At 42.7% G+C, this 21,357-nt stretch overlaps 1 protein-coding gene and 1 long non-coding RNA gene across 4 annotated transcripts in view; one reads left to right on the top strand and one right to left on the bottom strand.

The window, feature by feature from the left end:
* DCAF5 (DDB1 and CUL4 associated factor 5) overlaps nt 1-21,188 on the top strand; it is a 107,803-nt gene extending 86,615 nt beyond the window's left edge. For both annotated transcript variants that reach the window (XM_059722899.1, XM_019476930.2), the window contains 2 exons: nt 5,899-6,026; nt 18,995-21,188. In XM_059722899.1, coding sequence (XP_059578882.1) covers nt 5,899-6,026; nt 18,995-20,809 — 1,943 coding nt within the window. In that variant the 3' untranslated portion in view covers nt 20,810-21,188. The remainder of the gene's footprint in view (nt 1-5,898; nt 6,027-18,994) is intronic.
* LOC106739448 (uncharacterized) overlaps nt 1-21,357 on the bottom strand; it is a 75,747-nt gene that overhangs the window by 7,720 nt on the left and 46,670 nt on the right. The gene's annotated exons all lie outside the window — the stretch shown is intronic.

The following is a 21,357-nucleotide window of genomic DNA, read 5'->3' as shown; positions in this document are numbered from 1 at the left end:
AAACAACTGGCAGGGAGGGGGAAGCAGTGGCAAGGACAGAGGGAGGGGAGCAGGGAGGCAGGTAGACACAGGCCAGGCAGCCCCGAAGTGGTCGGGCGGGGTTTGGACCCAAAGCATTGGGAGGGGGAGGGGAGGGGGGTTGGACCCAAAGCAGTGGGGCGAGTGGGGTTGGACCTGGGGGGTGGGGAGGGGAATGAGGCCAGACCCAAAGCAACGGCGGGGGAGGAAGCAGGGCCAGAAGTGGACTCCGTCCCTACCAGCCCCCTCCCCTGTCGTTCTTGACAGGCAGTTTGCTAGCTTGCAATGTACAGGCAGTCGTTGGACTGAAGACACTGTTTTCAAGAACCAATTGCATCATAAGTCAAAACTTAACTCGGAACTGTTTTTCCTATAGGAAACAATGTTATAAATGGGGGATTGGTTCCTGAACCAAGGCCTGATACCCTATTTTCACCAAAAATAACCCAGAATTTTGTACTCAGTCAATTATACATGATTAATATAGCTACATTAATGTATTTATATTGTAAATAGCAATCATATTGATTTGGAAGGACTTCTTTGAGGTGACTTTGCCTGACTTTTTGAAGGGTTCCTGGCTGGAGTCTTCTCAGGTGTCTTAGCTGCAGGTTTTCCTGGAGTCTTGTCTGCTTTCTTAAAGAAAGTGTCCAAGGAAATTTGGATAGATGTTCTCCAGGGAGATGGACAACACAGCGAACTTGTTTGCTGGTGTGGCATCGCGTCAGATCAAGTGTTGTAAAGTCCAAACTGACATCAGAAAGTTGAAACTGGGTGTCAGTTTATAAATGTTGTAAGTGCAAAACATTGTAAGTCGAGGACTGCCTCTAGTTTCTTTAGCATAGATGTGTTCGTTCAGTGCTGAAACGTATATTCTGCTGTAATAGAGCTGTAGTCGAGCACAGGTTATTGGATTAATTTCCCAAAGATAACTGGGTGAAATTTAGGAGCTTGTGACATTGTGGAGGTGAGACTAGATGTTCTGTTGGTTCTTTCTGAGTGACAATAATTAATGAAATATATAAAATAAAATAAATTAAAATAAAATAAAATTAGTTACTGGATGTCACCAGAACTATCAATGCATCTCTTAGTTCCTGCATTCCAGCTGTTTGGTGTTTTGTTGGTAAACTATTTCGAGAGATTGTCAACACCTTAAAAAAACTTTCTTGGAGAAGCTGTTTCTAGAGCATTAAGAGTGACTTATTCTTGACTTTAGTCTTGAGTAGCATGTACAAGGTAGATCAGAAAGCAATTACCAGTGTAACTGAACCAGTGAGTAATAGGGACTGCCATATATTGAAACTTAGCCTTTCTTTGGAAAGGAACATACTAGGGGTAGCCTGTCTCTAATTCTGAACTTCTAGAAAGGAGACTTTTTTTTTTTTTTAAGAAAGAAATCTGAAAAGCTTATTAAGTTTAAAAAAAAAAAAACAAGAAAAAAGAAAAGGGAATTAAATCTATACCTTAGCTCCTATATAGAGTCTAATGATAAGTAACTTCCTGATGATCACACAAGAAGTTTGACACAAACCTAGGAGGTGGACCGCAAGTTGTCTGTCTCCCAAGACAATATTATAACAACCACAATATCATGATTCTGTACCTTATTATATCTCTAGTGCCTGACTCTTAGGAACATTTCTTCTGCAAAGCATTTTCCCATGTCAGCCTGAGTCTTGTGCTATGTAAATTTTAGGTGTAGTGTCATTGGATAATTTAAGAACTTGCTTCTGAGCATTGCTTGTAGGGTTGGAAACATTTACAGAGTAGCTCATTTCTTTTCATTACTGAGACCATTTTCCTGGAATGCTTCTCCTCAAATCTGAGATAAGAACTTCAAGAAACAGACTTGATGTAACCCTGCACATTTTTGGCCTGATGCATGCTACTGCATCAACAGCTGTGACTTGGCTGGAAAGAATGCAGTGGGAAGAGGGTGAGTTGCTGTCAGCCATGAGTGCAGTCATGAATGCCTAGCACGGAACAGAATGAAAAGGTTGTTGAGGAATCAGGATTGTATTAGGAAATGTGAAAAACCTTGATCTGAAATTAAGGAGTTGGAGTCCTGTTCTTCTGGTTGCATCTGTGTCAACTCACCACTTCATATCAGCAAAATCCAACTAGTGTAATTAAGGGCAGTTTAGTTCCTCTCTTATATTCTCTGTGGAAACTTAAGTAAGTTGAAGTATCACACACGTGGTTTCGTCTCAGTGGCCACCCCAGAAGAGGGATTTTGCTGGCATAACAGCGGAGGAGGATCTTTCCCAACTTTTCATAAGCTACTGGGATCTTCAGCAGCTCATCATTGTGTAAGTGAAGAAGCATATAACCTGACTAGGCTGAGTGGAAGTTTCTCCTTTTTTGCCTTAGAGTTCATGGCCTCCTCTCTTCCCCTTTCAAGCCTGTTTCATATTCTCATCCTGGCAGGATCAATATTCCATATTCACTTTTTACCATTGAAAATTCCTTAGGCCCTGTTTTGAAAGGAGTTTGGCGGGTTTTTTGCTTGGTTTTAGTTTTGGTTGGCTGTTTGACACACACTAATGGGGGATTCATTTCTTTCTATATCATCCTGAAGTTTAGGGCATGGGCAGTTCTTGTGTCCCTCTGTTTGGATTTTTATCACTAGCAATCCATCATTTAGACCTTAGCATGTTGAGAGAGAAGCATGTTGTGTACCACAGTGTAGAGTAAGAAATCAGAATATGAGTTTTCATTCAGGGGGAAAGATTTGGAACTGAAATGGGTAGATGAAGTCTTTGTGCCAACAAAGAAAGGCTGCCCTTAAATCTGTATTTCGTTGGAGCCTCCCAGGAGTCTTGTTTTGTTTTCTGCTTGTTGTTTAGTATCAGTACAACTTTTTCTATAGGACGTGACTGTTTTGTTTTGCTTGTTTATGGAAACTCACTATTCTCCATTTCAGGGAAATAGTTTCTAGTTAAGCAGCACAAAATAGAAATCGAGCTACAGCAGTATGATTCAGAGAAGACTGGACAGTCACCTCGCTGGCGTCATTTGACCGCAGTTGTCTTCCTGCCTAGTACAGGAGGGCTGGACCCGATGATCTGCAAGGTCCCTTCCAGCCCCTAACAATCTAGTAATTTGAGTGTGGAAACAAAAGGAAGAAAGAAACTTTATACCTTTAGGGGGAAAGCATTCAAGTTCAAACTAATAAGGTGTGGGTGTGTGCATGTATGCACACACATGCATATGAATAGGATTAGGGAGGCAGCATAAATTAGAAAACTGCCTTCCGCTTTCTAGATACTGTACTTCTCACCCAAGAATTCATCTTTGGTTGATCCATTTGCATTCCTACATGGTAGTTTTAATTTTGTATTTTAAAGATCAGTACCACTTTCATTCCTGTTCTTCATCATGGCATGTGCATTTACTTGTATACCTGAATATGTAAGTGTGCATCTTCTTCAAACATTATATCTGTATATAAATACATGTTGGTTCTTCGTATGTGCATAAAGAACCCAATGTCTAAAATGGGGGCAGACAAAACTCTTTACAAGCTTTCGGGTCCAAACAGTCAGGCAGAGGATAATTCAAAGATTGTAAAAGTTCTTCTAGGTAGAAAAGAAACGTCATCTTGCACAGGGGAGTTAAAGGATGCTGGGGTTCCCCTTAGTCTCAAAAACCATTTGTGAATAAGTTCCTCTATGTATATGCAGATTAGACAGAGATAAAACTCCAGCAGGTTTCTTCCCTGAAGGTGTCAGATGCCAAGCAGGGAGTTGAATTTTGCTTATTTCCTCTTTAGCAATTAAGTTTTACATTTCCAAACAGCTAATTATTATATCTTCCATATTTCAGGGATATACTTGTAGTCGTGTTGGTTTGGAAAACAGAACTAATAAGATGAAACACAAGGAGCTCCTTAAGTGTGAGTCACAAATGCAAGGAATCAGAACTTGTTGTAGAGGTGATATCTTTTATTAGACCAACTAGATTTTTGCAAAAAATTCTTTAATTGCAAGCTTTCAGGCACAAGCACCCTTCTTCAGTTCATATATATGAAGAAGCTCATACAAGTTGGCTTAAATTATATTATATTAATATCATATAAGCCAACTTGTATGAGCTTCTTCATATATATGAACTGAAGAAGGGTGCTTGTGCCTGAAAGCTTGCAATTAATAAGCTTGCATATATTATATTATATTATATTTACGCCAACTTGTATGAGCTTCTTCATATATATGAACTGAAGAATATATATGAAGGTGTGTGTGTGGCTTGCAATTAAAGACATTTTTTTTCATGTGAAACTTGTAAAAATTCTCCTGGGTAGAAATGATAGATAGATGAACTTTTATTTCTATCCAGGAGAATTTGTGTGTCTACACACACTGTTTCATTTCTACCCAGGAAACACTCTTTCATTTCTACCTAGGAAAACTTTTACAATCTTTTCTCCTATGCCTAAAGAAAGGTGCTTGTACCCGAAAGCTTGCAATTAAAGACATTTTTTGCAAAAATCTAGTTGGTCTAATCACCTCTACCACAAGTTTTGATTGCTTTTGCCTCTAGACCAATATGGCTACAACCTGGATACCAATCACAAATGGTATTACAGGAACTGCAGTAGTTTTCTGGTGCTCCCTTTTATGTAAATGCCATGTTGTTTAGTTCCTCTGCCTTGGGGGCAAGGAATCGATGTAAAAAGGACAGGTGAGTATGTGTTCTAGGTACCCCGCTACACAATTTATAGCAGTGTTGTCCAACTCATTTGACACTGTGGGCTGAATCCAGCTTGCAAGATTCTCCCAGGCTGAATGATACACCTCCAACAGTGACAAAAACCCCTGAATTCGGCAGTAAGCAAGAGGGTGGGAGGTGAGGGGGCAAACAGAGGTGGTGTTCACTCCCTTGGTGCTCCAGAGCTTCACCAATACAGTAGTTCCAGCAACCATACTAACAAGCCCTGTGGGATGCAGTTTTAACCACCCGTGGATTGCCAGTTGCACAGCCCTGATCTAGAGGATATGAGTTATTACAGCACTTGGTTACATACTCTGGGCTTTGTAGCTTAATCCATAGCAGCTCATGCTGTTAAATCTGGAAGCCTATCATTGAATTCCCATGTATCAGCCAAGAAGAGGTCATTTCAGTAACACACTGCAGAACAATATTCTTGTTAATGTCATTGCCCAGAAGTTTCCTTGCAATTTTTATTCCATCTCTGACACAATGAAGCACATGAATTATGGGGCCAATAGCCTCTGTACATTTTTTATCAGCTTCAGGCTCTGCCATTAGTGGCTTAAACAGTTTCTTGCCAAATGTGTTACGTTTCTTTGACATGCATACACATTTGTCATACTGGGATCCAGAGCCTCTAGCATCCGTTTAGGATTACGGAGATTAGAGTCTCCTCCCAGTGCAAATTCACTGTCAATTTAGGGCCAGTTCTCATTCTGCTTCTTGGACAGATAAGGGGCACTTAAGTATCTAAGTGTGACTATTCCTACCCTGCTTGAGTCCCTGAAAAACTATTTAGAGGTCTTCTTTTGTAACATGTCCTTTTCTCAAGTTTAAGCTTAGGTCACAAAGGACAACAAAGAAAACAGGACAACCTGTTCTTTTTGCATGAATGTTTTTTTGGGGTACTCCAGATGGTTGGAATAGGATCACATTGACATGCCTAATTAGTGAAATAGTATCTGGTCCATAATCACAAACAGAACCACTCTGCCCTACCTTTTGTTTTCTTTTCTCTTTATTAACTTTATATACCAGGTTAGTATTCTGTTATCAGTCTAAGCTTTAAATTTATTACAGAATAGCGTTAAAGTATACTGTTAAATACACTTATGCTCCAAATCAGTTGTGTGTTTGTTTGTTTTTTTTCTTTTGTTTTTCTAGGTGGGATCGGCAGGGTTGTTAATGGTGCCTTTATGGTTTTGAAAGGTCATCGGTCAATTGTAAACCAAGTCCGATTTAATCCTCATACCTATATGATCTGTTCCTCTGGAGTTGAAAAGATTATAAAGGTAAGATTCATTGTCATAAAATAGATTTATCCTTTTAAAAATGGATATGAAAACAGTAGGTTAATCTTGCTCATGACTTGTTTTCCAAAGAGAAGTTCCTTTGTCCCGTCTTGTATTTCTAATGGAAGGGGACATGTCTGTTAGCCATCTGACTCCAAGCAGGTTTGTGTCCTAGGACCTGTTAGAATTTTAGAGCAGGCAAACTCAAATTATTTCAGAGCAAGAATTATGCTTTATTGGAGAGTGCATCTGTCTGATTTTTGTGGACACCTTTCATCTCAATCGCTCTTACATGAACTCCTATTTCTCATTGCACTTCTGTAGGCACTACAAAAGTGGTACAGATGGAAAAATAACATGTTAGAGTGTGTTTGTTTTTTATCTTGAGTGTAATTTTTTTAATGTCTATAAAAAGCAGAGTTAGCAACAAGTGAGCAGCAGCTGTCAGCTCGTCACCATCAAGTGTTCTGCTGTTTTGGAGCCACCATCCTGTGGTCAATATCTTCAGTTACTTGGCTTATGAAGGAGAGAGGGCTTTTGTCTTTTATTCAGCTCTTTATTTATGGCTGCCTGTTTATTTTCCATGTGTTCAAAGACACTGTAATACCAGAATCATATTTCTGGTTTTAAGTTTTGGTATTTTAATATATTAATGCCATATTAAAATTATTATATTAACCCATAACACTGTATATTGGTTTTATTAGAGATCAGTAAAAGTAGACATTTCAGTCTAAATTCCTTTCAGTTTCCAGGGGCCTATGGGAAATGAGTGAGGTCTGAATTTTGTCAGTTTGAAATTCTCCTGCATAAGGAACCTATTTTTGAGATGTTGTCGTTGTTGTTTGGTTTTGTTTGGGTTTTTTTGGCCCCAGTTGACAGCTATGTTATGTGGTCTCATGAGATTTCTAATATTATGGTCTGAAATCAGGAAAACCTTTTGCCAAGTCTTCAAGGAGTTGCTTTTTAGTCTATATCTGACTGAAGTACTGGGCCTATTTCTAATTTTTGTATAGAAGTGTCTTAAAATGTTTGTAAAATGAAAAAGAAATGTATAAGTAGAATTGTGTAAGTTAGCTTATCTTTGTACACATTTCAGAAGGGAAAGGACACTGCAAGGTGTTAAAATGTTCTGTCTTTATAGCACATTTTAAGCATTTACAGAATTTTCGGGAACCAGAAGCCACCTGCAATGCCAAGAGAAGTACATGTTTGTTAGACTTCTGAATTTGCTCTCCATAAAGAAGAATAGCCCTTGCACTGGGGACATAAAAGAAACTGTATTTTTGTTCCTTAACAATAGAAACTGTTGTCTTAAACTTAGGTAGAGCACTGGGCATGTTTTGCATGCTGCTGCAATAGAATTAAATCACTCTTTCCCCGTTTTCATTGATATAAACTATAGCCAAATTTCTACCTAGGAAAACTGCTACTGCTTCAAATCACTTGCTGAATGGCTTTATAAGAGTCTCTTGAGTGCACGTGGCTGCAGTTGAGGTTATTTGAGTATAAGTAAATGCTCTGAGTTGATTATAAATTTAACTGAATGAATTTAACCCTGCCAAGAAATATTTTAATAGTCTGCATCTTAGGGATGCGTCCTGTCCCAAATCCCTGGGAATATGGCCTAGTGCCCATCTCCATCACTCCCATTACAGCTACTAACAGCCCTTTTGAATCTTATTTTAGTTCCTCTTTTTCCTCTCCTTTTTAGTTGGCTTCTCTCCTTTTCTTCTGGTTTTCTTTTATAGTCTCGTGGCAGATCTGCATGTTAAAACAGAAGATAGTATCCGAGTCGCATAATTTTACAAATATGGACACTGGACAAAGTGTGTTGTCTGGTCTTAAGGGAGGTCATTAATGCTCATTTTCCAATTGCTTGCCTGCTGCTGTTTTAAGTACAGTACTGCCAAAGGAATTTTTGGCTTTGTGAACTTATTGCAATGCAGTTGAAAGTCTTCCCTCTTGGATTTTGGATATACTGACCCTTCACCCTGTGAATCCTTTCTGCATGACTGTGCTTAGTCTGTTGGATTAGCTGTGGTAGAAACATCCCCTGCATTGCCTTTGTGTAGTCTTATGTTTCTCTTTGCTTTGTGGTTTAAATGGTTGGTTTAATTAAGAGTCCCTTTATAGGTTGTAAAACTGTTTCAAAGATGGCTCTGCTTGAGCGCTTCCTTAAAAGACAGTTCCTGTTGAGTCAGTGTATGTGATGGAACTTGCTTAGCTGTTTTGAAACAAATAAAGTCCTTAAGATCACACAGTGGGAACAAATCAAGGAAAAAGAAACTTTCATGTATGGAGTTGCCTGGAGTTTATTAGAGTTTATTAAAGTAGCCAAATATCTTCCCTTTGGCTATTGTATCTCATTCTGGCTCAGCTGGTAATGTTCCTTGTTTAGGGGCCAGAATGCCTTGGGTACACCCAAATCTGTTGGCAGTTCTTGCTCTTTTCAAATGCTGATCAGCGCCACTTTACTGTTAGAGGCACCATCCTTTCATAGATTTCATAGACATTAGGGCTGGAAGGGACCTCGGAAGATCATCGAATCCAGCCCCCTGCCCAAAGGGCAGGAACTCAGCTGGGGTCATAGGATCCCAGCAAGATAAGCATCCAGTTTGCTCTTGAAGGTGTTCAATGTAGGCGCTTGAACCACCTCCGGTGGCAGGCTGTTCCAGACCTTGGGGGCTCGGACAGTAAAGAAATTCTTCCTTATGTCCAGCCTGAAACGGTCTTGTCGTAGTTTATGACCGTTAGACCTAGTCGTCATCCCTTGGGGCGCTCTGGTGAACAAACGTTCCCCCAGATACTGGTGGTCACCCCTGATAAACTTATAGGTGGCCATCAGATCACCCCTGAGCCTGCACTTTTCCAGGCTAAAGAGCCCCAGGGCTCTCAGCTGGTCATCATAGGGTCTGCTTCCCTGACCTCTGATCATGCGCGTGGCTCTTCTCTCTTAAGTGCCCATACATGTGCTCTGACGCATTCTAATTGGAATGTGTTGGAGCAGACTCAATTAATGAAGTTTGCTGGAGCATTCGAATTGGAATGCTGCAGCGTGCCTCACGGTCACATGTTTGTAGCGTGTCTCGTTTCAAAACGGCAACAGGGGCGCTTTAACTAAAACTTGTCTAACAAGCTTTAGTTAAAGCGTCCCCGTGGCCATTTTGAAATGCCGGGCACTGAATACACATGGTGCTGCAGCATATTGATTGGAGCAACTTTCAGGAGCTGCTCTAATTAAAACACATCCCCACACCCCCGAGCACTTTTATAGACGCCCTTTGTGTGCATTAGTGCTGAAACTGGTCTGCACATAGATCGTATGGTGGTGGCCTTGTCTTGTCTCCAGCTTTTCTCACAGTGCCCAAGCTCTTAATGGTAAAGAAAAATCTAGTGGCCAATAACATAGCCATCTGCACAAGAGAAAAAACAGTTTAGCTGCCTCTAAGGTCTCATAGAATGTACTTGATAAGAGGATCCAAGTACCAGCTGAAAGAAAGAAATATCCAGGGAAGTGTGGAGCAGAGACAGGAAGAAAGAAAACAGCTATGTGGATAAGTAGCTTGAACTGGGAGAAGGGAGAAGAACATCAGGAGATGGTAGACGATGTATGGAGAGGTATAAAAAGAGGAAGCAGCCATTTGGTAGAAAAGTATGTGCAAGGCAGAGGCAGGCGGAGCTGGTAGAAGAGAAAAATGAAAAGGAGATGACTATTTATTGTATTAAAGCAGGGGTGGGCAAAATGTGGCCTGCAGGCTGGATGCAGCCCACCAGGCCATTCTATCCAGCCTGCGTGGCCCCTAAAAAATTTAAAAAATTAATATTTATCTGCCCCTGGCCGCCTGTCATGCAGCCCTCAATGGCTTGCCAAAACTCAGTAAGCGGCCCTCTGCCTGAAATAATTGCCTGCCCCTGTATTAAAGGCAGCTCAAAATGAAGATGCTTTCATAACACTTTTTTTTTTTAAATCCAAACAATTGCTGGAGTTGCTCAGAGATACTATGAGATCACATATGGAAGAGGAGGTGCACAAACAACTTGTAGAGCTTGCTTTTGAATGGCCTTAAGAGCTCTTCTCCCTTCACTGTCACTCAAATCCTTTTGCAATATTTTTTTAAATGAAGCCATAAATATCATATCATAGCTGTTGGCTAGTATTCCATTTCTTTATCTGTAGGAGGCCAATGAGGAGTTTAAAATGTTGGATACAAGCAGTTGTTTGTCTGAGTTTTAATTTTTAGACTAGCTTGACTAAATTTAGCACTTACTGAAGTGAGGAGCTGATAGCACCAGCATCTAGGCATAATACAGACCTTCTATTCAGGATTCCTACACACTTCTGCCAGCACATGCTATTTTAATTCTGGGACCCAAGTGAAGACCAAATTAATCTCCAGCATAACCCTGCTGAAATCCAGTGCTGTTACCCTAGGGATGGTTTTGGCCTTTGAGTGTTTTAAAAAATTAAAGATAAGGGAATGGAACTCACAGGTTTGGCCTTTAGTCTGTTTTGGATTTCTGCACTGTACCCTTAAAGGAAAACACCTTGGTTGAGAGAGAGTTCTTAACCACCACATATTCAGGCTTGGTGAAAATGAGCCAGCCCTTATTGAGACCCAGCATGCTTATTTTTTCATGTTTTAAAGTACATTTGAATCTCTAATACCAGAAAGGAGGAGTGGAATACATTGTCTCCAAGTGCAGAAGGTTCCTAGAAGGGTATAATTTTTTAAGTGTGTGAAAGTAAATTTCAAGTATGGGGGTTTTTTTACTGCTGCCCTTTGCAGCAGTATTTAGTATAATATCTTTCCTGCAAACTATACCTTGAAACCACTTAATATTAAGTGAGAAAATAAAAAATATATAATTTGCAGGCCTGAGAGACAGAATTGCAGGCAGTGGGAGAAAGATACCTTCAGATGAGATCTGAAAAGAGATAAAGAAGCTGAAGCAAGGGGAAACAGATAATGAGCTGCCGACAAAACTGTGGTGCCCTCTCCATGTGTTACATTTATGTAACAATTAACAGAATGGATGACTTGCTTGACAGGGATTTAAACTAGGTTCACTGGGGGATGGTCAGTCAATTAACAGTTCTAGCCCAGGTCATGTCAGCCACAGTATTAACAGGTTAGGTAGCCCAAGGGAACTTACTCCAACAGCAGCCCAAGGAAAGATCACATCCCAGTACACAGGGAAGCCCAGGGCTTCCCATGGGAGGCTCAGCTGCCTGTACAGAAATGCCAGGAATTTGGGAAACAAACAAGAGGAACTGGTCCTTCTCTTGAGCGACAAAGATTATGATCTTGTAGGGATAACGGAGACCTGGTGGGCAGCATTCCCTGTAAACTGCAGAGTGTGAGCAGCCACACAGGCTCACTCATGCCACACTGGCAGGTGCACCTACGCGGTTGCATACACCACACAGCTTAGAGGAAACGCTGGTGGTGGGACTCTACCTATGTGACTGGTCCATTGGTATAGAAGACTATACTTTGTACAGGAGAGACCGTGTTGGAAAGAGGGGTGGAGATGTAGCTCTCTATGTGAAGGAACTGTACACTTCCCTTCAAACCGAGTTTAGCATCCAAGGAGGGCGTCTTGAGAGCCTTTGGGCTGAAATACAGGGAGAGCATGGGAAAGGGGGATATAATTGTAGGAGTCTATTACAGACCTCCCAACCAAGAGGAATTCAGTTGTGTGCTCTTCCCATGAGATGTCAGAGAGGTTGAAGTCCCCCATGACAACCATGCATCGGGAGGTGGTGTAAGCACATACTCTGGACTCGGTCTAAATGCCTTTGGATGCTTATCTTGCTGGGATGATTTGACCCCAGCAGACTTCCTGCCTATGGCTGGCCTTGATGATCTTGTGAGGTCCCTTCCAGCCCCTAATGTCTATAAAATCTATGATAATTGCAGCAAAAAGTGGCAAGGGTGCTACATGTTTCAGGAGCCTTCCACCAGCACTTCTGAAATTCTGGAAAGTGTCCCAGCAGGACAGGGAATCCCAAGGGAGGAATATAGAAGGGCTATTGAGACGGAAACCAGAGCAAGTACAAGGAGAATGTCTGAAGAGAAGGCCTTTTTTGCATTAGATTCTAAAATGAATAGACAGTTGTATAGGTTGATGGGTGTTTTTAAGATGAGTGATACAGTCTCACTTGTATGAAAATCACCAGTGTATTAAAGATAGGAAAAAAAACCGGTCATTCTTGTTACTATGGTGACAAGCTAATGTCTATGGCTATCTGCTTCTGCTTTGTAGGATAATTGGATGTAGTCAGGTGGTCCTAATTACTTGCACATTTAAGAGCATAACTTTTTATTTCAGTCTTTTATTTTGACCAGATATGTGAATTTTGTGTGTGATGCCTCCCAGAGCTTTCTCAATTCTGACTTCTCCCAAGATCCACAATGTTCTGGGCAGCACTTTTTTCTTTGTGAGATGCCTTTGTTATTTGCAGATTCATATGCAGAGCTCCAGTCCTTAGCTGTGCTACCTACATGCTCCTTGAAGCATCCCTGGTTCTACCCATGTAGGTAGAGCAGCAGTTCTCCTCTTCCACCTAATCTGGTTACTATTCTAGGGTTTAAAACCAAATTTGGGCCCAGAGTGAGCAGTAATCACCTTGCCTAGTGACATCTTATTAGGGGATGAATTTTTTTGGCATTGTCTTGAGTTCAAAGCTTATTCTTTCCACTTGTTTCCTCTTCTATCAGAATGACTCTAGGATGAACTTGATAAGCAAAAAGTAACTGTGTTCCATCTGGAAAGGGACTTTACACCCTTTGGGTACCACAAAAGGGAAACCAGTTGTTCTCAGCTTGCAGACCCTCACTTTGTAAAAGAAAGCACGTCTGCCCAGTTGGCTTACTGGGGCTTCTGTGTTGCTTCTTCTCCCCACACAAGTAGAGACTTCTCCAGACAGATCCCTGCTAGACCGGATCAGTCCTGTAGTGTCTGGGCTTGAGGCCCTGTCTTCCACAATGAGGCATTCTTTGTGAATAAATCCCAAAGCCCCCTGACCCCTCCTCCTGCTTCTCTTTCCCCCTTCCCTCTGGACACATCTGTCTTGTAGGAGAGAAATTCCACTCTGTTTTTTTTAAATACTGTCTTCAGTATTGTCGCAGGGCACCTTAGTGCCTGCTCCTAAGAGAGGAGAAACTGCCAGGGAGAGAGCCCTGGCAGAACCAAGTGAGCACAGCTGTGGGTTGCCAGAGCAACCAAGCGGAGCCAGCTGCCTGTAGGGGGCAGGGCCTGGTCCTTATAAAGCCCAGGGCTGAGGCCAGGCTGGCAGTTCCCTGCCAGCAGCCGGAGAGGCAGGAGCTCCCTCGGCCGAGATATGGGAAGGAGCCTAAGTCGCAAGTACAGCTCATGATAGCCCTGGAGGCTTGAGCTATGATGAGGAGTTATGGCCAGGCGGCTTGCATTTGTGTTACAGCCTAGGGGCTTGTGGTTTTGCTTTGTGTTTGTGTTAGTACACCCGGAGGCTTGGGCGAGGCTGTAGGGGTTGGAGGAGGCCTCAATCACAGGGACCCCAGAGAGTGTGGGGTGCCCTAGCGCCAGGGAAGGCGCAGCTCGCACGCCAGTGTATGAGCAACTGGCGGCGAGGAGCACGGCCAGTGGGTCGCGGGCGCAACCCGTAGGTTGCGGACGGGGACCGAGACCCCGGATTGCGTGTGGGGGGGAACATAGCCCCCGGCCCCAGGAAAGGGGAGGTATTACTGAGGAGACCAGTGTGGGCGCGGCGAGCCCCAGAGAGGGGGAATGCCATTGTATTTTATTGAGTAGCCCGGTGGGGGCGCGGCGAGCCCCCAGAGAGGGGGAACGCCCTTGTGTATTATTGAGTAGCCCAGTGTGGGCGCGGCGAGCCCCAGAGAGGGGGAACACCCTTGTACATTATTGAGTAGCCCAGTGTGGGCGCGGCGAGCCCCAGGAAAAGGGGGAACGCCCTTGCACGTTATTGAACAGCCCAGTGTGGGCGCGGCGAGCCCCCAGAGAGGGGGAACGCCCTTGTACGTTATTGAGTAGCCCAGTGCGGGCGCGGCGAGCCCCAGAGAGGGGGAACACCATTGGGTTTTATTGAGTAGCCCAGTGTGGGCACACGGGCATAGCGAGCCCGGCCGCAGGCTAGTGCGGCAATACCCCTCAGACCAAGGCAGTGCGCTGCAGTTGCCCCTGAGAGGACAGGGAGTAGCAGCGCAGGGAGCCAGAGTCAGGGAGGGTGTCCGTGCGGTTGGCCCATAGGACCGGAGGCCCGCTAGAAAGTCCCGAAGCGGAACCACACCGGCAGGGGAGGCCCAGAGTGGGCTAGACGGGAGTCCCAGCAAGAGGCTGGGCACGAGACAGGGAGCCCAGAGTGGGCCACAGTAGAGAGGAGGCCCGGGAAGCGGGCGTATAGACTGAACAACGTCCTTTACATCTGCGAGGTTTGGGACGTGGTATCAGGGGAGGTAGGAGCCACGCATAGCCCATAAGGCTAGGACGCTTGGGTAGCGCCCATTGTACGGGGAGACCCACGAGGGGTCCAGTAGCTGACAGGCCCGAGGAAACACAAGGCAGCCTCCCTATTATATATTCCATCAAGACGTGGCGGGCGAGAATGGAGGGTGCCCTCGGGCCAGAGTAGCGCGGTGAGAGGGCCTTAAGGAGATCACGGCCCTCCGTGAGGACCCCGCCGTGACAAGTATATTGCCTGTGCTTGCATGGTGAGTGAGCAAAGTTGCTGGTTGTAGCCAATAACCATGATGTGGAGTCTGAGCACACTTATGGTCTCTTTATGTATAACTTGGTTCAGAACAAATTCTGATAAGATCCTTATGGAAAATGACTTTGGAGTGGATTCCCAGTCCTTTAGCTATGTGGGTTCATAAAATATAAGAGCTGGCTGATTGTCTGCTGAAGAGCCAATGACCTGTGAGTCAAGAGAGAAGCAGAAAGAGCCTCTTATCCTATACAGAAGAAATTTGGCAAAATCCAGGAACTGATCCCTGAGGTGATACATGTCCAAGAGTTCTGAGGTTTTGTGCATAGAAATTATTGCATTTGCAAGGCTGCAAGTAAAGGAGCTTCAGGAATTATTCGCTGGAACATAGAAACAAGAGATACAAACGAAAGTAAAGATTGTCCTTCAGCTGGTGAAGAAAGGAGGTCATTGTAATGGTGTGTCCCTGGATGTTGATCCCAAAAAAAGCCTCCCCAATGCCAGCCTTTCAGGGTGCAGAAATGCATCTGAGGCATCATATTGTGTAAGAAATTACGGTCATGGCAAGGGAGGCTCCCAAGGACCTTTTTAAAAACAAATTCTGGTCACTGTGACACTTCAGGACTTCCACCATCAGCCAAAGGAAGTAAGTCCTGATTCAAGCAAACATGGTGTTCATAACATGCCCACACACCAAGGAGATACAAGCAGTTTCAAACTGAAATGCTTGATTTTATTTATTTATATATTACTTGGGTGGAAGGTCATATGGCTTGTATCAGGGCAACTAATGTAAAAGGGACACTGAACATAAAAACACATGAGCAAAGCCCATGTCAGTAGGCAACTAAGAATCATCCCTGAAGAAAATAGTGCTCCAGCTGAAGATCTATGGAAGTAAGCTACTCTTAAAAAGTCAGACGCATCCAATTAGAACTTTTGGCTTCAGAAAAGCAGGCAAAATCATTGGGAAGTGATTCTCTGGGTGCCAGATGGATGATCATTGCTGATTTGTCTCTTTCTCTCCCTCCATGTAAGTTCTTTGTCACTTCCAAATATTAGAAGATGAAGTGGCAGTTATTTTTGTTACCCTTAATTGGCCAAGAAAGTCATGGTGTCCATCTTGAGGCCTGTTCCTGCATCAGTCTGTGTGAATCTGACAGTGGCTTTTGTGTCAAATTCAGTAAAGCTTCTGTCATGGATTTCCCCTTGCCCAGGACCACCAACCTTGTCTGGTATCCACAAGTATGCTTTGAAGCCAGCTCAGGCATGGCTTTTGGAGTAGTGTGACCCCAAACTCCTCTGACTCTGCAACTCTAAACTTTTGGTCCTTGAACTCTCCCTGGCTACCTGTAGCCCTGCCTCAGGGAGCTACCTTCCAGTTCAGCTCCTAAGAAAAGGACTTTTTATCTCGTTCAGTAAAGGCATTTAGTTGAGGGCAACGACCACAGATCAAGACAACCCTGCCCCCTTCAAAGGGTTAAGCAGTCCCTCTGTCCCTGGTCCAGCCTGCACAGCCCTGAGCACTCCTAATTTAGCTCAAATGTTCTCTCTCCAGTCTTCGCAGTGCCAAAGCACCTCAAAGAAGCAGAGTTGTTCTCTTGCTTTTAATTCTCTTCAGATTCTCCAGATCCCAGGTTGACTCCCTGTTTTTTCAGGTTGTTCCATCCATTGTGATGCTTATCTCCTTCAGCTTCCCAGGACTTCTCCTGAGTATCATATCCATCAACAAGGATCTTCAAATTTTAATTAATGAATGGGTCTTTTGTCAGGTAGGCCAGGTAACTCTGGCCTCAGTGTCCCTTAAACCCCACCTTGTCCCCCTCTTGCACCCTGTACAAGTTAGTCAGGGAAACTAAGACTTGCAGCACTACTACAACATGAACACATTTAAACTATAAATATTACAACAAAACCCATTGTCCGTTACAGATGTCCTCTTCATTCTCTCTGAGAATTTATACAAAATTCTCCAACCAGGCCAAGATAAATAGGCCTTAGTATATTGAGTAGTTCAGATCCCTTTTTAACAGGATAGCTGAGACTTGAACTCATGACATCTCAACACTGCTTGGCATGTATCAGTGGTAAATGGCATTATAAATGCAGGAGTGAGTTGGCTATCCAATTGTATCTAGATTTCTTATTCAGCAGGTATAGGTAAGCTATCAGATCCATCTCCCTTATCAGATATTCTGGGGCAGAACGTGGACTTGGTCACTTCAGGGAAAATTTTGCAAATCTGCTCTTCGGTCATCCTATGAAAAAGCCATTACATGGATTCCCTTTGTCCACAGAAACATCCTTCAGGAAGATGCTGCAAGTAGTTGTTCCTTAAAAGTTTGTTTATATTCTCATTTAAGGAAGTATGGAATCTTTTGTCTTTCTCCCCTACACATCTCTCCTGCCTACCTTTTTCTTACTATATGCTATATCCCAATTTCATGACCAAGGAAAAGGTTCTGACCTAATGGAAAACTTGTCACCTGGTTTCTTTTTTCCTGAAATATTTCACCCTCTGGTGTTCCTACCTAATGTAAATCCATTAGGTTTAGTTCTACTGAAGCTTTTAAGATATATGAATATAGTTAATACCATTGAAGAAAGCTTTATTGCTAAAGAGTTTCTTCAATCTAGAATTTGTTCTTTGGTTAGAAATAATCTAATTAGAATGAGGGCAGAAGGGCTATACAGGAAGAAGGGTGCAGCCCCAAAAGCCTGGAGTGGGGGGAAGAACCTTTGCCAAGAAGATAGGTTGCGGATTTTCCATTTTCAGTTCAAAGTGCTATATTGATCAGCTGCGCTGGGAGACAGCCTGCCAAAGCATTGAAACATAGAATCATAGAAAATTAGGGTTGGAAGAGACTGCAGGAGGTCATGTAGTCCAACCCCCTGACTAGATAGTTGACAACCCCTGCTATAGTATGTGAATTCACACACATTAATTCATCTTCATAAAACTTCTGGCCTGGCTCTCGTTACATCTGCAGTCTAGTGTTGGAGGGGTACATTGACAGCACAGGTGAGACCATGCGCCTGGTATTTGTTCCTATTCCTGACATTGCAATACCCTATAGCAGTTGCAATTAGTAATTGCAGGGATTGTCTGAGACAATCTGAGAATGCAATCTTGGCTGACTGAGAACAAGATTTTGAAGTATAGGTGATTCTGTCAGCTCCAGCTATAATACATCTATATGTAATACTGGGTTTAAATTAATCTGTAACAATATGTTTGGTGTTTAGTTCAGATTAATGTTTCATCCATATTGCTTTTCCATTTGGGAGTAAAAGTAAGAGAGGTGAGATGATTTTAAGTATTGCATTAGATAGTTCATTACTAAATCTCAAAGGAAGCCTGGGGGAGGGGACATAACACCAGTCAGGAAAACTTACAGTAACACTGGGGTCTAAACAAGTATCACAGACACTTGATTTCCTAATTTTACTCCCCAGTCCCCTTCAAAAGTACTATAAATAAATATCAACACACTTCCCATTTCCTTTATTTTATGGTACTTTAGGAATGGAAAACTTCCTTCCCTTTTGGACTAGATGTACTAGTATCATTTGACTCCAGGAGACTTGCAGGATAGGAAAACGTAGTGGTCCCTCACACTTTTTTTCTTCAGCACAGTTTAGCAAATGGAATAGTAACACCTAGCTTTTCACCTGCCTGCATTCAGTCTCCTGATTGCTGAGAAGGTAAATAGGCAATTGGATAAAATGTCACTGCACGTCATTGTACAAGCAGCTTCAGTTTCCTGGGAAACAAGTGCTTTCATTAGTGCTTAGGCTGTACTGCAGGCAAGAAACTATTCTTACCTATCATGAATAAGCATTGCCTATTACATAAAAGTAAAATGCTGCAATTCTGGAAAAATAATAATCTGAAGTATTGAAATTATGAGTGATTTTATGATGTGCGGCTTTTCAAGTTTGGGGGGGTATACATTATAAAAACACCCATGGCACGGGATAAAAGGAGCCAGTACTCAAAGTAATATGTAATACTTGCTGGGGAAATGGCTAAACTTAAAGCATGATCTTTTAGATTATCTAGGTTGCTTCAAATGGGGTTGATTCTACCTTGAGCAGGAGATTGGATTAGATGACCTCCTGAAGTCCCTTCCAATCCTACTTTTCTGTGATTTTATATGGCAGCTATAATATTTGTATTTGTATTACTATTCTATTTAAAAAAAAAAATATTTAAAATTATGTTTGTATTATAAGCAACTCATTTTTCTTCTTACAGATCTGGAGTCCTTATAAACAGCCTGACTGCACTGGAGACCTGGATGGCAGAATTGAGGACGATTCACGGTGCCTCTACACTCATGAAGAGTACATTAGTCTTGTGTTGAACAGTGGCAGTGGCTTGTCTCATGATTATGCTAACCAGTCAGTCCAGGAAGATCCACGGATGATGGCTTTCTTTGATTCACTGGTACGCCGGGAGATTGAGGGCTGGAGTTCTGACTCTGATAGCGACCTCAGTGAAAGCACCATCTTGCAGCTCCATGCTGGAGTAAGTGAACGCTCTGCTTATAGTGAATCAGAATCTTCTGCTTCTCTACATCACACCCCACCACATATGGCAGAAGAATCGGATGAAACGGCCTATAACTTAGGAGCCTTAAGATCAACAGAGTCTCCATCGGCCAGAGAAGATGTGGCTTCTCGTCAGCAGAGGCTGTCTGCACTTAGAAGGTATCAGGACAAACGTCTCCTGGCCCTTTCCAATGAATCTGATTCTGATGAAAATACCTGTGAGGCAGAACTGGACACAGACCTTTTTCCACGACCAAGGTCTCCAAGTCCTGAAGAGAATGAATCTAGCAGTTCCAGCAGCAGTAGCAGTTCAGAGGGTGAAGAGGAATTGAAAGAACGGCGTACATTGACACGTCAACGTAATGCAATGAGACGCCGACAGAAAATGCAAAAGGAAGAGAGGACTAACACAAATACAGAAAATGTGAACACCTACATAGGTGAGGATATCTATGATTACCCACAGATCAAAGTGGATGACCTTTCCTCTTCTCCAACCTCCTCACCTGAAAGGAGTTCCATTAAAAAGGAAGTTCCCAAAGAAAGGGCCTCTCCTTGTTCAGACAGTGAGTCTGTAGAAAGAAAGATTTACAAAGCTTACAGATGGCTTCATTATTCTTATATATCCTATTCAGCTGGTAAAGATGGTGAATCTTCCCATGGAGATGGGGAGAATGATGAAGGAAAGCCAGGAACTAGTGGAAGAAACAGTGCACCGCCTACACTAAATAAAGAAGAGGCTAGTAATTTGAGTTCACTAGTTCCTCAAGGTTCCCAAGGTCTCTCTGAGAGCCAAAGCAAAGAAACTTTAAAAGAATGTGGTTTGGTAGAAAATTCTAGTAATGGTCAAGGTCATGAATTTGACAATCAGTGGCGGATGGAAACTCAAGAAAGCACGTCCCAAGACACCAGCAGTGGGTCTGTAGAACATTCTTTTGAGACTAAAAAGCTCAATGGAAAAGCCATCTGCAAAGGGCTAAATAGTCTTGCTGAAGAGCCATGCAACCAAACTGCTGGACTTGTGGAACAGAAAAACAGCCAGAACTGTCAATCAGCATCAAGCCACCACTCGCTGGTCACTTCCAAGGATTTGTTTTCTATTGCCACTGTCTGTAGTGGATCTGGTAATTGCTCCAGAAACCAGACTGATGACAGTGAGGAAAGAAATCTTGAGACCTCCTGTGTAAACCACAACAATGGCCACCTACATCCTCGCCCTTCATGCTTCAACAATGGACAGAGCTTTGGAGAGCAGGAGATAGTGACCCAAGGACTACAATTATACTCAAATGCTGATAATGGCACCCTTGCACAGGCAAATGTGACCTTTCACAAAGACTGTTGCCTGTCAGAAATGGACTCCAACAATTACGGTGTGAGCACGAAAGAGGATATTGCTGACTTGCATCTGACAGATAGTGAGAACTCTCAAGCTTTGGGAGGACTGAAAAGGCACAGAGCGGAGTTTGAAGACACAGATTCAGAGAATTCTTCCTCAGAAAAGAAGCTAAAAACATGATAAATGCAAACACTTGTTTAGCTCCTCTCTCTCTCTCTCTCTCTCTCTCTCTCTCTCTCTCTCTCTCACAGACACACATGCACACACACACACTCTCTCTCTCTCTCTCTCTCTCTCTCTCTCTCTCTCTCTCTCTCTCTCACACACACTTTCATCAAAAAAAAAGAAAGAAAAGAAAAAAGTGTTTAAGGTGCGTGAAGATTGGATCTGAAATGTTGCGTTTTCTGATTCCCCGTTCCATTCTTCTGTGAGTCTATTTTAGATTGCCTTTTGGCTTGTGCTGTATTAAAAAAAAATCCAACCAACTCCTTTACTAATGAGATTGAGTGTAGTGTACCCATACAAGGTTCTGTTAAAGTAAATCCTTATTAAGACGGTTGTCTTCTTGTGTGAATGTGTATCATTTGTTCAGCCATCTAGTTAGCATGGCTGTTGTACATTTTAATTATTCTGCTGAAAATGACTTTTTTCCTATAGACGCTCATTACATGTTACAGGCTGTAGGCTCTACATGTCTCATAAAGAATGACTGCTGAATTAGATGACGC

The sequence above is a fragment of the Alligator mississippiensis genome, chromosome 2 (genome assembly GCF_030867095.1).
Source record: "Alligator mississippiensis isolate rAllMis1 chromosome 2, rAllMis1, whole genome shotgun sequence".
Lineage (NCBI taxonomy): Eukaryota > Metazoa > Chordata > Crocodylia > Alligatoridae > Alligator > Alligator mississippiensis.
This window is presented reverse-complemented; position numbering and strand designations above follow the sequence as displayed.